This window comes from Haliotis cracherodii, unplaced genomic scaffold, assembly GCF_022045235.1.
Source record: "Haliotis cracherodii isolate W230 unplaced genomic scaffold, xgHalCrac1.p SCAF_10, whole genome shotgun sequence".
NCBI lineage: Eukaryota > Metazoa > Mollusca > Gastropoda > Lepetellida > Haliotidae > Haliotis > Haliotis cracherodii.
This window is the reverse complement of record NW_027266265.1, coordinates 33,351,684-33,372,571: the sequence shown is the minus strand read 5'-3', so window position 1 is coordinate 33,372,571 and position 20,888 is coordinate 33,351,684. Positions and strand designations below refer to the sequence as shown.

Here is a 20,888-nt window from a genome sequence, read left to right as displayed (position 1 = left end):
CTTCAAAACAATACGCCTCTAAACCACTGACTTCAACATAATACACTTCGAAGCCACTGACTTCAAAACAATACGCCTCTAAACCACTGACTTCAACATAATACACTTCGAAGCCACTGACTTCAAAACAATACGCCTCTAAACCACTGACTTCAACATAATACACTTCAAAGCCACTGACTTCAAAACAATACGCCTCTAAACCACTGACTTCAACATAATACACTTCGAAGCCACTGACTTCAAAACAATACGCCTCTAAACCACTGACTTCAACATAATACACTTCAAAGCCACTGACTTCAAAACAATACGCCTCTAAACCACTGACTTCAACATAATACACTTCAAAGCCACTGACTTCAAAACAATACGCCTCTAAACCACTGACTTCAACATAATACACTTCGAAGCCACTGACTTCAAAACAATACGCCTCTAAACCACTGACTTCAACATAATACACTTCGAAGCCACTGACTTCAAAACAATACGCCTCTAAACCACTGACTTCAACATAATACACTTCAAAGCCACTGACTTCAAAACAATACGCCTCTAAACCACTGACTTCAACATAATACACTTCGAAGCCACTGACTTCAAAACAATACGCCTCTAAACCACTGACTTCAACATAATACACTTCGAAGCCACTGACTTCAAAACAATACGCCTCTAAACCACTGACTTCAACATAATACACTTCAAAGCCACTGACTTCAAAACAATACGCCTCTAAACCACTGACTTCAACATAATACACTTCAAAGCCACTGACTTCAAAACAATACGCCTCTAAACAATTGACATAATACGCCTCATTTGCATTCAACACATGATGATCGATGGTATTGTCTTAGATTGTGGCATTAACACGCTTCCAAAGTTTCGTTTCTGTGTCATCGCTGATTGTATAATGCGAGCTTAACACTATTAGGAGGTCAACATTATGTAATGAGAGTGAAGACATGTACCGGTAATCTCTACCTATCCTACTAGCTCGGTCTTATCAGACGTATAAAAAGACATGCGACACATTCTCCGTAATCCCTATTCCATGTTAAAAACAGGCCATGATATTTTTAGCATTTCCTGCAGTATTTCTGGCGACAACCTTGGCCTCGGGTCAAGGTCTTGAGTCAGAGGTTATAAGCTATCCCGCCTGTGGTTTCAAGATCAAGGTCAAAGGTAAGAATATTTTCATATATCTCTTGGCAATGCCATAATATGATGTACATAAAATGGTCATCCGTGCTGAAGTGGAGTGTTCACTTTATCACTCACTGGCAATTATTTATTGTGAGAGGCGGGTCTATCGGTAGAGAAGGACATGCTTACCTTTCAAGAACACCTCATTTTCAGTGGTCCTTTCATATTTTTTCATCACTATTTTTACTTTTCTGCCGTATGGAAGCTGTTTCGGCAGCTACGTGAGGCTGAGAGTTCTCGGGCGTTGACGTTATGACTTGCACAATGGTAACAGAATGTTGTGCTGAGCAACTGTCTTTCAAATGAGATGTACACGTGAAGATCCAGGTTAGAATAGATCTTCAGCAACCCATGCTTGTCGTAAAAGGCGACTGTGCTTTCTAAAATTCCAAATTCAAATTCAATTTTTGTTCCCGTGAATCTGGTTATTTCCATCCCGTTTCAGATGGACAGCATATTAAAACAAAAAGACTTTGACCCAATATACTGACTATTACCCGTCAAGCAAGCGTCTTTTACACAGCAGTGCAATAGGTCTTCAGCAACCCATGCTTGCTGTAAAAGGCGACTATGCTTGTAGCAAGTGGCGACTAACGGGATCGGGTGGTCAGGCTCGCAGATATGGTTGATTCATGGCATCGTATCCCAGTTATATAGATCGATGCTCGTGACGTCAATCCGATAAACCGGTTCCTGGTTGTGATTGCGCTGCGTCATCTGAGGGATTCGTGATATTTACCTTGCGTCCGTGTGTCCGCGACAGTGCAGTGGAAGATGTGGGCCAAGATGAACACAAAAGATCAGACGTGTTGACCTGGACCAGATAACCTCAACTCGAGCAGACGAGATCGAATGTGTGTTTTAGTTTCATTAATTTCAAACCTGTCCATTGCGTTGTTTCAGCATCTTTTGGAATAAGGGGCGGTCGGGTAGCCTAGTGGTTAAAGCGTTCGCTCGTCACGCCGAAGACCCGGGTTCGAGTCCCGACATGGGTACAATGTGTGATGCCCATTTCTGGTGTCCCCCGCCGTGATATTGCTGGAATATTGCTTAAAGCGGCGTAAAACCATACTCACTCACTCACTCACTCTTTTGGAATACATAGAAGTAATTCATTTTATGTACATACGTTGCAAACATATGTCATATGAAGACATAGTTGCACATGGCAATATCACATTCCACAGGTGATGTCGCCCAGGGGAATAGAATCCAACAATTCTACAACTAATTCCGAACATGAAGGCATAGATGGAAATGCATAATTTCAGGCAGTGTTGAGTTAACGAGGTTTTACTGTAATCATAAATGGCAATATAAACTGGCAGTGCAGCGTCCCTTATGCGCGCCAGAGACCCATGGTCGTGGGTTCGAATCCCGGTTCTCCTCAATTATGTTTTTGCCATACAAGTGCTCGTGGATTTCTAATACACAAGTTCGGTAGACAAGTTCGGCAACGACATTCTCTACCGTGCTGTGCTGGACGTCCAAGGCGGGTACCATTCACATTTTCTACAGAACTAGGTATGTACATTGTTAAAACATAAGCAAACAATATTGTTAAAGTGACTGTGTATATACTGAATGAAGCAAATGAAAAGGCGCATTATGAGAGAAACGTTTTCAAGCCCAGATCGAATAAACAAATCAAAATATCTTTGGGCGATTACTTCGTATATCGTATATCACAGCCTGCTCAAAATGGTTGCCATGCGCACAAGAGGGCTTCAATGATTACTGGAATGCCGAACTGATGCATAAGTAGGAGTGCAGACTTCAGTGAGTTGCATAAGGCACGGGTGGCTCAGTCGTCCAAGGCGCACATGTCACGTAGGGGACGACATGACATGACAAGTTTGTTTGGGGGGGTTTAAGGTGAGAAGTAAGGTTCTTTGAATTTTAGCCCTGAATGAAATCGGCGAGACCACCTTGAACCCGGTGTTTCATCCTTGAAAAGGCCAAGGCCTGGTCGTCCGAGCGGTGTTTTATCAATTGCTGTAGTTGTGACATTCTGTCTACATACTGTTCCGCTGTTACTATTCGACATCCAAAGGTCGCTGATATATACCGCTACGAATCTACTTACGACCGATACTAATTTGGATGGTAAGGGAGCGACCATTTGACCAAGGGGTATGTCGAAAAAAGATTGTCCCCGAAAGTTATGCTTCTGACTGTTGAAAAAGAGATTGCTTGCCACAAAAATTACATTGTTGCAAGGTGCGTTTCTTTTATAATTCAGGCTCATAGGTTTGAATAACAAAATATCTGGTTTTGTTGCTATGGCGGAAAAATATCTAATCTTGATACAAAAGCTCTGGAACTGTCGAAAAATAGTCAGTGGGCGGAAGCCGAAGCAGTCAACTATACCCCTCAGTGATAAAACTCTTATATAGATAAACTCTTTTTCCAAAGGTAAAGTGAGTGTGAGTGAGTTACAATTCAAGGTCACATCGGCATTATTTCAGCAAGTTAGCGACGAGTCCAAAGTTAAAGACTATGTCAAACTCAAAGTTTGTATCAAGACTGAAATATCCTGGTACACAATGATTGGATAACCCGAATAGGACTTCAGTTTCATAATGAACGGACAGAGGCATGCAGTCATGGGCACGGCGTACACGAGGTGCTTGATGACCCGTGTTTGGATGTATCGCGACAGAATCTTTTGCACATTATCAGAATCATTATCATTAACTGAATGCAATTATGGCACCTCAGAGTCAAAGGCGACGTTTGAAGAATTAGGCAGATGCTTAGGAATGAATGAATGAATGAATGAATCGATACCAGACGTTTGGATCAGCTTCCAAGCGGCATGCAGGTGGTCGACAGCGACCCCCCCCCCCCCCCCCCCCCCCAAAGCGGAAAGGTAAGGTGAGGCGCGAATGGGATTTAACGTCGCGTGCGTGGTAACACCATCATCAATCTTTAACGACTTGTAGCCAGGGATCTACGACCAGACAATGGAGGCGGTCCTTGAATTGGACAGACCACGACTGGGCTCAACTTCTTGTCACTGATAAACCGAGATACTATCTAGAATTCACCGAGTGTGGCGTTGACAAGGAGATTTCAGGATTCCATGCAACCAAACATGACTGCAATGGTTGGGGCTCAATCATGATTTGGGGTGGGATCAGTGGAACTGGCAGAACCAATCTCCATGTCCTACAGCGGGGCGGACACGATGACAGGTGCACATGAGACTGTATGCTGGAGCAATCGGACCAGATTTCATATTCATGGACGATTACACACTACAGCATCGTGCCAGGTCTGTTGATGCCTACTTAGAGCAGGTGACCATTGTCCGCATGGGGTGTCCATACCCATACCCCATTTAAAGTGGTCATCCTTATCAAATTTTGAGTAATATATATGCAGGAAATGTTTGGGTAATGGGCAAATTGACACTTTCAAGATGTCTGCCATGATGGGCATGTGTAAAAATCTTATAAGAATTCTGTGAGATCTTTCTGTAGACAGCTGTGATTGCAGCTTATAGGCCTTGTGGTTTTCACAATACACACACTGACAAATAGCACAGACTGTGGCCACGCAGATGAGCGAAAAATGACACAATTTCAGTATTTACAAATATTCCTCATTTTATTTGTCAATGATCAACATCATGGTATACTGGCTATTTGTCAACAGTGACTTTCACAGGGCAGAATAACTCTTTCCGAGCCTCACTGAGCAATCTGTAGAATAAATACTTTCAATGATAACATATTAAATCTACCAAACCGATATTCTTAAATTCTTCTAAATGAGACAGATACACGTTACTTAAGTATCTTGTCACATAATTTAAATTGTGTGTGAACTAAGTAAAATTCCTATCTGAGTATTCATTCACTTGTTTGTTTCTTTGTTGCTTTGAACAAACAAACAAACAAACAATCCTGTACTACATAAATGAAAACAATTTTCTTTCTTTTCAAGTGAGCCAATAGTTTTCACAAACCTAACTCTAAATTTTTAAATTTTAATTCATTTTTCAGGAAAACAAATATCATCATAATCAACAATGCAAGTTTGTATCCCAATGTTTCTCCATCATTCATCAATACAATTGCTCGCTTTCAGTGTAGTTGCTATGTTAAACCAATGAATCAAGTGACTGCCTGTTTTCTGCGACAGAGAAACCAATAAGTGCTCACACATCATGGCAATATTTCTAGTGCCACAGCCTTTCAGACATAAGTCCTCATAATAATAACATTAGAAACCATTAAAAATAGCAAATTTCTACAAGTTACCTTAACTATTGGGCAGTTTGGCCAGGACTACAGGACTAGTGCCAATTTCAAACACTGCAAGGCTCTATCATCTACCCGGTAACCATAAACAAACTAATCTGGAGCCTAGCCAGTGTAGGAGGAACTACGTTTGCATCGCAGAAATCTACATTCTAATGGGCTGAGACAGGCACCGGCTGTGAACAGGTCAGCGCTGTGGTGGAAGAGTCAAGGCAGGGTATTGATTACTTGATTCTCACATACTTTCTGTGATTTTCATAGGGGCATACACCGCATATTGGTCTTGTTATTCACCAGTGATGGAGGAACGTAGTGCTTACTAACCAGGGAAGTATTGATATGGGCAAAATCGATAAAACAAGAGATATAAAGTTAGTGTGACCCTAACATATTGTACTGCACCAAACCCATCCAAAAACACACAAATAGCACACCCAAAAGGGTTAACAAAAAAAAGTCACCAAAGACCCATTACTGAATACACAAATGTACAATAATTCAAGGTCTTTATCAAATTATGACGAGACAAAAAGCTAGCACTTTGACATAACAAGGATAAACTTGTACATCTAGATACAAGATATTCAGAATACAGTAATCAAGTAAAATTTGATGAGTACTGTAGACAGACCGGGATTTGGTTGCATTCTTTTAAAAAATCAGATCATTTACTGTGATACGATGCCTCTCTGTGTTAAGATCTGAGGACACCTCCATAGGATCAGGTGATTTTTCTAATCAATCAATCAGCGTAAGCCTTAAACTCTCAGTACAAAGAAGCAAAGCATTCAGGCCAGCATATCTGATTTCTGTATCTTAAAACGAACTAAAACAACAACTTCCAAATGTAGATAAATAAAGTATCAAATGCCTATTTGTGTTCCGTATGGGTTTTCCTTTGCTAAGATCAAATTTTCTGAATAATGTGTAATGGAAATAGTTCTAAGAAAGCTGACATCTGATTGGTTCACGAACCCACTAACCTCCAATGAGATTGTGCTGACAGTTCACTCATGATTCACCTCACACAACCAGTCATATCATAATGCATGGAGAATTAAAAGATCCGATTTTAATGAAATTGTTGAGTAGATAGACCTGTTTGGTTACACTGAAAGACCTATCATTGCAAGTTAGGAAACAGCACAATCCTCTATATGCTAAACACCACAATTCAAAGAATAAATGAAGTCTGTTGATTTATAGGTAGAGATAAGATATATGGACGAACATGTTCTATATTACAATTAGGACAACGTTTCGGTGTAGGTTCTAACAGTTACCAAGCAAGTGATGTTAGAACCTACACCGAAACATGGTTCCTAATTGTAATAAAAAGTTGTCCATCCATATATCTTAACCTTACTTTGTACTCCAACTTTAAATGCATCTCAAAGAACATGATCTATAGGTGACAATTCAACTTTTGAAAGATATTGTCGAAAAAATAGTATGGTAAACTCCACATCTGTCGACAATTTCAAATCTGCCTAGCATAATTCTAACTTCTGGTAGCAAGGAGATCAGAAGTCACAAACATATGGACACATCATCCTGGCTTTGTCACTTATTTGATTTAGCACTTCTGATATTTACAAGACAAATTGTCCAGACAACCCTTGTATACCCTTGACAACCGATTCACAAAGTACTGGTACTACAGTGTGGTTGGGGGGAAAGCTCCAATGTACAGCTTGAAAGACAGAGACAATTATTCCAACTTCTCTCCATCTACTTGGTCACTTGATGGATGGCCTGGGCAAGGTAGTCGACGTTGCCAGACGTCACGCCGGCCATGGAGATCCTACCATCCTTGGTGAGGTACACCGAAAACTCCTTGGTTAATCGCTCAACCTGAAACAAATAAATGGGATGGTAAGGTGAGGTGGGGTGAATGAGATCTAACACTGTGTTCAATCTGTTTCATTGTTTTTCGTTTACTGCCACTCAGGAACATTCCAGCTATATGACGGTCTTTGGTCTGTAAGTCATGGAGTCTGGACCAGACAATCCAGTGAATCACATCGTTCTACGTGAGGCTAAAAAAATAAAAGTCTTGATTCTCAGGCACTGCGTGCAACATCATAAAGTTTGCTGCATGTTTCGTTTTTATTTAAATTTAATTATTATTTTTTTAAATCCATAAATATTCCAAGCTCAACGGTAGTCAAATACTGTGTTATAGTATTTTACTCATCAAGGAATACATTTACATAGGGAGGCCCTTTCCCAGGTTGATTGTACACATCCGTTTATTTGCTTACACAACTGTTTACTTGCTTACACAACTGTTTATTTGGTTACATAATAGTATGAATAATACCCCCCCCCCCAACCCCCCAAAAAAAAACACCACCCGCCCGCCCATTCAAAATTTTCAAAAGCCATTTCCTGAAAACCAATTCTTCTATTTTCTTAAGCCTAATTGGGATACATTGACATGCACCAACCAAATCAACAGGCCTGATCACCCGATCCCAATAGTCGCCTCTTACAGCAAGCATGGGTTGCTGAACACCACTTTTAACCCGATTCTTCACAGGTTGCACTTATATAGTGACGTCCATGCATATGTGTGTGTCTGTGTCTATGTGTGTCTGCTCGTACTAGCCAGACGGTCTTGTATAGTGCTAGACCACTGTGAAACTATACCACAGTCTAAGGCAGATAGGTCATTTAGAGTCGGTATACTGACTCTGAGCCAACCAGTCCTTGTTTTGTCGAGCGCCAGTACATCTTTTAATGGCTTATGGTCTTTTAAAGTCTCATGGTCTTTTAATGTCTTATGGTATGATGAGGCCAGGGATCGAGCCACTGACATTCCATTCTCAGGTCAGAGGCTCCAGCCACTGGACCACGGTAGCAGTGTCCCATAATTTGAACTTTGACTGGATGAGCAGTATCTGTGTTATATCACATGTCTCAGCTGAACGTTGGAGGGATGCATAAAGTGATGCCTCCACTCATCGAATTTTGGCACAGCCAAGGGACGCAACTCAGTGAATTGTGGCGCCTAAGACTACTGGGACCCCAAATTGTGAATATACGGCTGAATGGATGATAATCAGAATTTTTGTTTATGTTTACGCCGCACTTAGCAAAATTCTAGCTATATGACAGTGGATTGTAAATAATCGAGTCTGGACCAGACAACCCAGTGATTGACATAATAAGCATCGATCTACGCAATTGGGATCGATGCATTAACCAAGTCAGTGAGTTTGAAAACCCAATCCTGTTAGTCGCCTCTTACAACAAGCATAGTCGCCTTTTACGGCAAGAGTGGGTTGCTGAAGACCTATTCCACCCCAGATGTTCACGGGTCTCAGACATAACGAACTGAGGCTGCACCTGGTCTGGCTTGAGTCCGGTGAAGCAGAACATGCCGATCTGGTCTGTGATGTGCTGCCAACTGCGGGATGACCCTTCCCGCTTTAGACCATCTGACAGCTTCGTTCTCATGCTGATGATACGGTCGGCCATTCCTTTGACATCCACCAACCTGTGAACAACAGATTCAACAATCACAACTGTCGAGACGGGGGTGGAGTTTTACTTGGTAAATTTAAGGAAGAAGGGAGCTGACTAACTGTAAAAAGTCCAGTTTCCTCCCTTGCCGAACTAGGCCAGAATTTCTCAGTTTGATGGTAGAGCCACCAGAGGCTATTAGGAGTTATGTCCCTTCTATTGCCCTCCTACTGACCAATCCGATTCCGCCTCTTATATCACTTGCATTTGCTTCAAACAAAATGTTGGCGCCCAGATCAATATTGTATTAAAGTGCATCATTCACGTGATCACCTTGATTAAAAACATGAAAAGATTTGGAAAATATCTGTTGACGCTAAGTTGACGGTACACATGCTTTGTAAATCATGCAAACGACCAAAATGGCAGTTTACAAACCAGATGTTGATGATATTGTGCGACTTTGATTGGACTATGCATACACTTGTTAGTTCAGCTAAAATGTAATGCCATAACTCCAGCCTAGTTCAGCAAGGGTGGAAACTGGACTTTTATAGTCAGTAAACTCCCTTGCCTCAGGAAGATGTTTCATCCACACAAGAGAGCCTTGAGATTATTGTGTTAAGTACTGAATTCACCATGTGGTGAATCAATGAATGAAATATACTGAGCTAAGGTTTGTTCGTTATACAGCATAGTACTGTATCATGCTGTACGGAGTACTGGAGTACGATAACGTTGTGGGGACCTGTTCTGATAAGGGTGAGGTTATGGGGATGGTGCCCCAGCCTACTGGTGTATGTCAAGGCAGAAGCTGGGGGCTGAGTGAATCCTACTTCACACAGATCTACTCCCGACTTACCACTCCTTCCTGAGGTCGGGTGAGTTGAGGATGGTGGACACGATGCGGGCACCGTGGATGGGGGGGTTGGAGTACATGGGCCGAATGATGATCTTCAGCTGTGACATGACGCGGCTGGCCTCGTCGGTGTCCTTGCACACGATGGTGAAGGCTCCAGCACGCTCACCTGCAGCATCAACAACAGCACACTGAGTGACAGACTGACAACTGGCAACTACATCTGGACTTCTGCCAAAACTTGATCTCAAAGAAAACGTTAATTTGAAAGCTGTGGGTGATATGAAACAAGAGGCCAAAGTCATTGACATCCCCTGCAATGGTAAGTACTTGTTGTGAAAAAGTAAAAAAATAAAAAAAATATCAAAAGGCACTATTTCACCACTTGACCCATGTGCCATGCTTGGTGAAGAAATATTGCACGTTTTTCAAGATCTGCTCCGGAAACAAGCCCTATCTCCATTTTCAGTTGCAGTCAAAGTTGTTGCCATTGAAATTCATGTACCAAGGTTGGTGAAATTCAGATTGGGAAACTACTTCTTGGGGTTTGATACCTGACCGCGTCATACCAAAAGACATTAAAAGATGGTACTTGTTGTTACCCTGCCTGGCGCTCGGCATTTAGGAGCTAAAACAAGGACTAGTCGGCTCAGAGACAGTATATTGTGTCTGAGGGGGTATTCATGTTAAACTGCAGCATGGTATCTCAGGGGGCTAGCACCATAAAATCGGCAATAGTCCAACTAGTACAAGCAGCCACACACACACACACGCACACACACACGCACGTCGCTATATAAGTGCAATAATCTTGGACGTGACATTAAACCCCATTTCACCTCACCACTATTCCTGAAGTTTCCTACTGTATTTTTCTCCCATAAACATTGAAGCTGTTTTACTAAAGGAGCTGTGAAATGGGAGCTATGATGTAGATATTACCCACCATATAAGCCCATGTTTTTAGCAAAGGACTGTGACAGAGCCACCTGGTGGCCATCCTGAAGAAAGTATCGAGGAGCGAATGCGTCTTTGACAGTGTCGCCGCTAGCGAAGCCCTGGTAGGCCATGTCGAAGTACGGGAACAGCTTCTTCTTCTTAATCAGCTGACTCAGCTCCTTCCATTGCTCAGGCTGGGAGGCAACAACACAATATTAGCAATCCACATTGTTAGGGCCACACTTTTTTAATTTTATGGTTTACGGAATTTTCCCCACCAACTAGCTAGGTTCAGTAGGAATATACAAAATAATTTCAGAGCTCAATGTGTTTTTTATTTCATCTAGTATAAAGCTGTTTATGTAACTTGGTTGTGATCTTAGTAAAAAGTTAACAAACCCCGTAACAAGCACCCTGGGCACCTAGAAAAATTGAACAAGAGTCATCAGGAGATGACATATCCCGTTGTCTGGTGCAATTTGGAAATCAAGTTTGGCTACTTATACCCCACTTTTGGTTCATTGCCATAAAATACCTTCAGCTCAGTGAAGCAAAAAATAATCCTGTTCAGTATTTTTCAAAATCCCAAATCATCAAAAGGCACAAGTTACCAAATAGGCTGATCTATGTAGAACATTTTTAAGATATAAGAACATAAGAAATATTTAAGTTTTGGAGTTTTGCTCTGGAAATTGAAAACAGACAGCTGACAGAGAGACAGACAGACATGCTGAACGCTATATCCCACGTTTTTCAAACAAGGGGGATTAAAAGAGGGGGGGGGGGTGCTTATTAAAACCATATATATGTTTAATTTGTAGATTTGTTGACAGAGATCAAGCAGTACTGAAGAAACTTAGTTCAAACATCAAAGAAACTAAAACCATTTTGATAATGTGGCAGTTACATATTTTGAATATTTCTTGTATTTTACTTTTCATTATAATTCATGTACATAATTAAATGCAGTTTTAGTCATCTTTTTTTTATTGCTCAGCCTACTTTAAACACTAAATAATGAGTCACAGCACTCCTACTAAGCATGCTAACTGTTTGTGAATGTCACACCCTGTGCACTTATACAATAGCCTCAGCAAAATTGAACTATTGACAAAATTTGATATTTTTGAAATCTTTTAACAATGTTTAATGTTTTTAACAAGGTGCTTAAGTGATTTGAGCACACACAAGGCCTACTCACGCCTTTTGTCTATATGGCCAGCTTGGGTACTCAGCCATGCTGTGTACCTTTCGAAGGCTAAAGATATATATACACCATATTCACAAGGATCGTTTTAGGGAACATTAGATCAAACTCCAAGACGAGTTTTGCACTACTGTGCAGAAACTTAACGCGGCATTGTCCCCAGGTGTGACATCAACCCAAGCCCATACATCTGGGTGTTTTTTTAATCACATTCATAATATCTGGAAATAAATATTTGCCATCGAAGAATACAGTAGCGTCTGTGGGCTGTACGAAATAATACACACCCCTTCTACACTTAGCCCACACATGGTAGCCCAGTCAAATACTCACGGTGGGGTCCACACCTGTGGGATTGTGAGCACATGCGTGCAGGACGATGACCGACCCCTCGGGAACATTCTGTAAACAAAACATCAAATATCACACACAGAGTTGAACAAACTTTAATGCAGTCTACAGTGTTAGAAATTGGCAGTAGTCATGTAGTCCTTGCCAAACTGCCCAATAGTAAAGGGATCATAAGGACTACTAGACATTTGTCGTTTTTAAGGGTTTGCTGTATGTTGCCATTATAACATTGTATAAGGACTAGTGGGCTAAGAATGTTAGTTTCTATTGCTGACTCTGTCCTTTCTGCCACTAATCAGAATGCTAAGTCCAGTAATTGTTTCTTTCTTATTTTAGGTGAAGTTAAATGGGGTTTAACGTCGCGTCCAAGAATATTGCACTTATATAGCGACTCGCATGCACGTGTGTGTGTGACTGCTTTTACTAGTCTGGACTGATGCCGATTTACAGTGCTAGCCCACTGAGATACCATTCCGCATGAATACCCCACTCAGACACAGTATACTGACTCCAAGCCGACCAGTCCTTGTTTAAGCCCCTTAATGCCGTGCGCCAGACAGGGTAACAACAAATACCATCTTTTAACATCTTTTGGTATGACACGGCCGGGGATCGAACCCCGGACCTTCCGCTCTCCGGGCAGACGCTCTTCCACTGGACCACGGAGGCGGTCCTTTGTTATTTTAAGCTGCAGTAAGCAACACTTCAGCCACATCACGGCACCCTGTCAACGTGTGAATCTGGACTTGACAAACCAACAACCTGATCAGTGTCTGATAAGAATACAGCTCTTTGTAACCTTAAGTCCCCACAGAATGCCTAGTTTGGTATAATATCTTTCCAGGGTTAGAAATTGGCACTAGTCCTATAGTCCTTGCCAAACTGCCCAATGGTAAAGGTATCATAAGGACTAGTAGAAATTTGCCATTTTTAAGGGTTTTGCTATATGTTATCATTATAAGGACAAATTTAGGCACAAATAATGACAACAGGCATGCACTTAGAACCAGTGAAAATCACCCCCTACAGAATCAGGTAACTACTCACTGAGATATCCTCACAGGCTCCGCTGAAGTCGAAACCGCATGTGCTGGGGTCGTAGTACCGATAAGACTTCACTTCGATACCAGCGTGTCTGCAAAACACAATGGTACACAATGTTTGTTTGTTTGTTGTTTTACGCAGCACTCAGCAATATTCCAGCTATATGACAGCAGCATGTAAGAATCAAGCCTGCACCAGACAATCCAGTGACTGATATCATGAGCACCATCCCACTCGGTACGATGATAGGCAATGAATCAAGTCAGCCAGTCTGATAACCTATCCACTAAGAATGAGCTGTAATTAGTATTTGGGACCAAGTCAGCCAGAAAATACTCATACATACATCACAGAAATCTTCAGGTCTGATCATAACATTTCATTCGGCTTGTACAATGAACACCCCCCAAACTCCATATATAAAAAAAAGAGCAGAGGAAAGTTATCACCAAAATCACTCAACTGGCATCTATCATGTCGTATGTCAATAAAAACATTGATATCAGTAACTGCTCTTTGTTCAACAGTCTCTGTAAGGATCAACTTTGGAAATGGTTCAATAAATGCACCTCTAAATGTCTTTATTTTATCACACAATGTTTTTTGTGACAATTAGACCTCACGACATGTCATAGTCTGACTCGATACAATCAAGTGGTACCAGAAAATCCCATAATCCACACCCCAGTCGGCTGTGTACTTAACCTGCATGATACTTCACATCTTCCCGAGGCAAGGGAGTTAACGGACTGTAAAAGTCCAGTTTCTACCCTTGCCGAACTAGGCTGGAATATATGAGTTACACTTTGGCTGGACATACCAGTCTAAGCATAGTCAAACGAAAATCATGTTACGAACTAGACATTTCATTTGTAAAAGACATGGATTTCAATGTGTAGATTTCGGTCGACTGCAGGATTTGCAAAGCATGTGTAACATGTGACCGATATTTTTGAAATCTTTTAATGTTTTTAACAAGGTGCTAAAGTGATTTGAGCACTTCGTGGGTTAAGCATGTTAAGACCCGTTTTATTATAATATAGATCTTGACCATCAATCAGACCATCTTGACTGGGAGCCAACATACTAACTGAAGCAATTGCAAGTGATATGAGACGTAGAATCTGATTGGTCAAAATTGGGCAAAAGGTAAAACATAGAATGGACATAATTCATAATAGCCACTGACGGCACTACGATCGAGCCTGGAAATTCCAACCTAGTTTGGCCTTAGTTTAACTGACCTTTATGGTCAGTTAATGCCCTTGTCTCGGGAACATGGATATTTCATCGCTTGTTCGAATACAGGACTCGCTGTGAATGTCATGACGACTCGTAAGTAAACATACTAACTTGTTCATGACAGTTTCTGAAATGTTTTTGAATTGGCATTTCCCCTACCATAATTGGTAATTGGTTAGAAAACTAAACATTTGCTTGGACGACGTCCCTTGACCCAACCAAGGTAGTATGCATACTGATTAAACATTAGTCGTAACATAAAGTTATGTAAAGCACATATTCCATACTCATCATCCCCAAAAATAGTTATACCGCGATAACACAGAGTTGCCCACCCTTGAGTCGCTAATGACAGATAATTTGTCAGCGTTTTGTCCTTGCCAAACTGCCCAATGGTAAAGGTATCATAAGGACTAGTAGAAATTTGCCCTTTTTAAGGGTTTTGCTGTATGTTATCATTATAAGGACTAGTGGACGAAAACTGTTAGTTTCTTACCCTGTTTGTTTACCGATCTCACGACAGAAAATCAGCGACGACAAATCCTAATTGATGTGTTGGACAAATAACTACAAACACTAAACATATGACAATACACCATTACAATCCATTGTAGAGTAATTACCGCAATTACCATGCTTCTAGAATATTTCTCACCACGCCAACAACAACAACAATGTGCACTATCCTTATACAAGTTACAATATACAGTACATTTGTAAACTACCAAACATGCTAAAGACACCCTACACAACACAAAACTCACTTGAAAATCGGAGTGTGGTTCCCCCAAGATGGAGATGGGATGTAGAAGACTTTGCTGGGTGCGAACCATTTGGCCTGGAATATAAGCATCATACAGATAGAGGATGTCCACTGGTACTGCACCAGTTACATACTTTACTGCAGAGGCAAATTTGGAAAACCATTCTCCATGTTAACATTTTCTCATAAAAGTATAATAGATACTTCTGTATGTTCTTGTGTATAGTGCACACTTTTCCTAAAAATAACTACAGCTGAGGGGTAGGGGGAGGGGTCAAATACACACATACATTGAGTTCTGATACTTTTTCCCCCCCATGTAAAGACATTACAGTAAGCATGCCAACAAACATCCTTAAATTTTATTTTTTTAAATCCCCTAAAATTCATCAATAAATCATAATACAAACATATACATAATTATTCACATAATAGTGAAGGAACAGAGATGTACCAATCTCATAGCTTTATGCAAGAAAGATTTTGAAAGGTGTGAGGTTCATAAGCAGACTGCACTGTGTAAATGGTAAACTCTTCCACAAACAGGTTAATAAATATTACTTGCAGCAAATGTATACCATGCATACAAGTTCGAAACATATTGAAATGAAATTACTTTCATTTTGCACAATGTTTATGTATACATGATCCTGTTTTAATACATTACAGATCACCAATCTTCACTATAAACATGTTAGTCGTATGTGTGTGTGTGTGTGTGTGTGTGTGTGTGTGTGTGTGTGTGTGTGTGTGTGTGTGTGTGTGTGTGTGTGTGTGTGTGTGTGTGTGTCTGTGTGTGTGTGTGTGTGTCTGTGTGCGTGTGTGAGGGGGGGGGCGGGGGTGTATTTGTGTCCAGACAAATTTTAACATGAATACCCCACTCAGACACGGTATACTGACTCCCAGCCAACCAGTCCTCGATCTAGCCACTTAATGCTGAGTGCCAGGCAGGGTAGAGAAACAAATCAACTCACACCCTGTTGTTGAGATGAGACAGCTCAGGTCATAAAGGGGTGAAATTATTACTTCTTCATGTGTTTTGTACTGGGTAGGTCAACTTCATGATAGTATTGATAATATTTTACTTACGAAGAAAGCTGCTCCAATGCGGAGTGAACCAGTACCAGAAATACCCTGAGCAGTTACATTCTGAAAAAGAGAATATGAATATATTTGGTAATAATGTGAATTCCTTAATCGATTACCAATCCCATGATCAGCTGACGGAAAAGAATTATTTGTGTTGAACATACTGTCAGCATTGGCATTTCACAAGGACACCTTTATTTGACTGGGTCACCTGTGCCTTCGTGTTGTTCTGAAGGCAAGAGGATGTCACTCTACATGCTATATTTACCATGGGAACATGATGAGTAGGCACCATGATTATAGTTCAACCCGTTCATCTATTTTGGGGGGCGGTCGGTTAGCTAGTGGTTAAAGTGTTCACTCGTCACGCCGAAGACCTAGGTTCGATTCCCAACATGGGTACAATGTGTGAAGCCCATTTCTGGTGTCCCCCGCCGTGATATTGCTGGAATATTGCTAAAAGCAACGTAAAACCATACTCAGTCACTTACTCATTTCTTTTGGACAAGTGGTTTATGTACAGTAATATTACTTAATTTTGAGAAAAAGATAGCTACAATTTTTCACTGACCTCAAACTAGTTGACTGTTGGTTGTTGGTTTGTTGTTTAACGCCGCACTCAGCAATATTCCAGATATATGATGGCGGTCTGTAAATAATCGAGTCTGGACCAGACAATCCAGTGATTAATATCATGAGCATCAATCCGCGCAATTGGGATCGATGACATGCATCAACCAAGTCAGCCAGCCTGACCACCCGATCGCGTTAGTCGCCTTTTACGACAAGCACAGTCACCTTTTACGGCAAGTATGGGTTGCTGAAGACCTATTCTACCCCGGAATCTTCACGGGTCTACTGACTGTTGTCTGTGATGAACAGGGACTAATATTGTACATATACTTGCTATTCTGAACAATATTTCAGTTACATCCCAGTGTGGCAACTTGATTGTAAAGGAAAGATGAAAGTGGTCATTGACATTTACCACCTTGGTAAAAAAAACAAGCATGGGTAAGGTGCTCATAGACTAGGAAGTACAATAATCTTTGAAACCACAAACAGCAGATCCTGACACAGCTACAGGACTCAACTCTGCAGTGTGAATGAGTCAGTTGAGTTTTGCGCCGCTTTTAGCAATATTCCAGCAATATCACGACGGGGGACACCAGAAATGAGCTTCACACAATGTACCCATGTTGGGAATCCAACCCAGGCCTTAGGCATGACGAGTTAACGCTTTACCCACTCATACTCAGGAAGAGAGTGAGTGAGTTTCATTTTACGCCGCTTTTAGCAATATTCCAGCAATATCACAGCGGGGGACACCAGAAATACTCAGGAAGAACATACTCACCAGGAACCTACTCGAACAGAACACACACCAGCAGAACACACTCCAGCAAAACATACCAGCTTGTTTTTAATGGCTGGGCTGTCATCCCCGAAAGCCAGTTGAGCTGAAGCTGTACAGAAGTCTGCTAGCCCAGAGATGGGCAGGTACTCCTTGTCCAGGTTGGCTGCAAGCATCTTCTGTTCTGCCTGAAACCAATGATTACAAACAATGAACACATTTTACACACAAAAACATTTTTTTTGTTACACATAGTATTGACATTCAGTTTCGGTGAGATAAAAAAATAAACAATCCCAATATTACTTTCCTTGAAGTTTGGTTGTCATTTACTGTCAACACAATGATCCATTAACATGATTAACATTGTCTGATCTTATACATTAATATCAGATCTTATGCTCTGATACAATACCTCTACATCAACATAATGAAGAACTGACAACCACTCCAAAGAATGTTGCATCAGGGGAACCCTATGCCAATTTTGACCTGTCGGTCTTAATGAAGGATGCTTGGGTTCAGACGTCAGTAATTATTATTTGCATTCAGAACTGCCCAATTATGCTTTTTTTTCAAGGGATAGAAATCAGATATGAGATAATGAGAAAGTCCCTACTCTAATTGGCTGACTAGAAAATTTATCCCATGTGACCTGAAATGAAGGGGAGGTCAGATCTTATCGTATTAGAGTAAAAGAACTGATTTGAGTGAGTTTGGGAAATAGGGGTGGGACTTTGGGAACAATGACAAGTCTTCTAACCTTAGTAACTGAAGGCAGCACGAAGGGTTTGCCGTTGTCGTCTCTGTAGGCCCCCACACCAAGGTTCATCTTCTTGGGGTTTGTATCCCGCTTGAAAGCCTCGGTAACTCCAAGAATCGCATCTGGGGGTCCCATTTCAACATTCGACCACCAAGAGCTGCAAGTTAGTGGTGTTTAACATATTGAACACAGCTTTCAGGATTACAATTATATCGCCCTGATCACAGCGTTAGCTTTGCGTATAGGCTGAAATACTGCAGGTAGAAGACATGTTGATCCTTACACATTCCCAGCAATTTTAGTAAAATCACTTTAACATCACATTATCAATAATCTCATAGCATAACTAGGTGATTGAAAGTACTTGTTAAAACCGGAACAGCCTCAAAGTTGCTAAAGCCAAAAAAATACCACCATGTATTTCCAGTCCAATATGACTACTTTACTTCCAGACTTTGACCTTTGACCAAATCTCAAAAATGTACAAGCAAAAGCAACTGACAATTACTAATACAACGGTGGTTCACGATAAATCTCAAATATGAAACAGGTACTGACTAGCAGCAGCTTTCCACAAATAATTGAAACTCACAGAGTTTACTATGAGGTTGAACAAGCTGGACTAGTGGTCTAAACTCTTTGAAACCTATACCGGCCACAAGCTAGCATTATATTTTAACATTCTCTTCACATAAAATTACATGCTGTCATAAGTAACAGCTAGGGCTGCAACGATACAGGACGGTCACGATACAATACGCATATCGATATTCTGGTCACGATACGATACATATCTCGATACGCAATGATAAAAAAAAACAAGACTTAAAGCATGTCAAGATTGAACCTTTCATGATTTGGGAAGAATTTTGATGCAATGGTAGAAGAAATTGTATCTGAAATTATTGTTTTATCAGGAATAATATATTCCAATATCGTGTTACCTTAGTTGCAGCTTTTACTATACATATATTTAAAATTATAAGAACCACAAGTGTAGCATTTTGCTACTGGTGATTGCTGCTGCAGGATATTTTTACGCATGGAACAATTTGACCAGTCACCCTAGGGACTTCCCATGCTACATGTATTCAACGAGTCAAAGTATGGCATTTTTAATATATGCAACAATTCTCTAGCAACTAAAGTTCGTTTCAATAAGTCAAAAGCGGTAATCTGACCGTGGTTGCTGTATCTCTTCACACACGATTTCACATAACTTTATGAAAAGAGATATTGAGTTACTTCATCTTCAAAAGCTCTGCTGCTCTGAATGGTTCATTGAATATAGTTGTTTGAACATGATGAATACTACCATTGACCCTGTTATATTAGCATCTTGCATGTACATTACATATACATGTTCACCTGACGCTACAAAAAACAATACATTCGTTTTGATTCGCTTGATGTTTGTCAACAGGTGATGGCAGCGAAAGAAATACGTAAATTAGGATTTGAAATATACAATATTGCTTGACTTGATAATAATGCAACGCGTTACTCCATGAGATATAAGATAATCAACAAAGTATGACACGAATTCAAGGACATCTCTAGGATACTAACAGTTATAAGCGAAGGTGAACTTACCGCACGTTCTTGATGCATGATCACGGCTACTTTCAGATAATTTTGAATTAGATAATGGATGAAATGACAGACAGATATATGTTTTTGACAACACCTGCAAAGTCCTATTCTTACCTTGACCGTGCCAGTGTGGCAGCAGCACCGGCATGTTTGCAGATGATGTTAGAGACGGTAGGACAACGAAGCGCCTGCAGTGCCATCTTGGGAGTTCAAGGTCGAGCGAGGATACAAGCTCCTCACAGCGATGCCACATTCGCGGAGCTTGCATTCCGAAGGGAGGCTACTCTTATATGTCGACCTCGATCTATCCGCTAAAGAATAATTTTAATGGATTTCTAACATGTCCAATCTAACGATATTACCGTGAGTTTGGTTTCCAGGATGGACACCCATATCAACCAACTATCGACGTTCATGCGTTTGCGCTACCCCTATCGAACTCATGTTCTGGTAAACTGGTGACCTAAAAGTCTCTAATACATACTGTCTGTTTTTTAACCAACAAATTCGAAAGATAATCAGTTATCAAAACAAGGCCGTAGTTATTTTTTTTTTTATCACTTGCAATCTTACAAATCAAATATAATCAAATTAAGTATGTATTGGAATAAAAACTAGGTTACACAGAATAAGGTTACATCCACATGACTTGATACAATGCCATGTGTTGGAATCAGACATAGCGAGTGACACATCTGGACGTGCATTTCTTGCTTAGATTTCGGGGGAGAGAGTA

General features: G+C 40.8%; 1 protein-coding gene across 1 annotated transcript; it reads right to left on the bottom strand.

Annotated features, from left to right (window-relative positions):
• Positions 1–4,805: 4,805 nt before the first annotated feature.
• Positions 4,806–20,371, bottom strand: LOC139454323 (aspartate aminotransferase, mitochondrial-like). Its single transcript, XM_071235952.1, has 11 exons — positions 20,267–20,371; positions 18,560–18,716; positions 17,856–17,984; positions 16,443–16,502; positions 15,355–15,428; positions 13,352–13,439; positions 12,287–12,355; positions 10,754–10,940; positions 9,811–9,976; positions 8,832–8,982; positions 4,806–7,334 (listed from the first exon to the last, which is right to left on the bottom strand). The coding sequence occupies exons 1-11, from the start codon at positions 20,350–20,352 to the stop codon at positions 7,212–7,214; spliced, it is 1,290 nt and encodes a 429-aa protein (XP_071092053.1). The 5' UTR covers positions 20,353–20,371; the 3' UTR covers positions 4,806–7,211.
• Between the last annotated feature and the right edge of the window lie 517 nt (positions 20,372–20,888).

Bases quoted from the DNA above. Each gene is read 5' to 3' on its own strand.
- LOC139454323 (XM_071235952.1), bottom strand. From the start codon at position 20,352: ATGGCACTGCAGGCGCTTCGTTGTCCTACCGTCTCTAACATCATCTGC. The intron at 15,429-16,442 runs GTAAGTAAAATA...CTTATATTCCAG, and splicing joins GCATTGGAGCAGCTTTCTTC to GCCAAATGGTTCGCACCCAG. The intron at 13,440-15,354 runs GTGAGTTTTGTG...TGTGTTTTGCAG, and splicing joins AACCACACTCCGATTTTCAA to ACACGCTGGTATCGAAGTGA.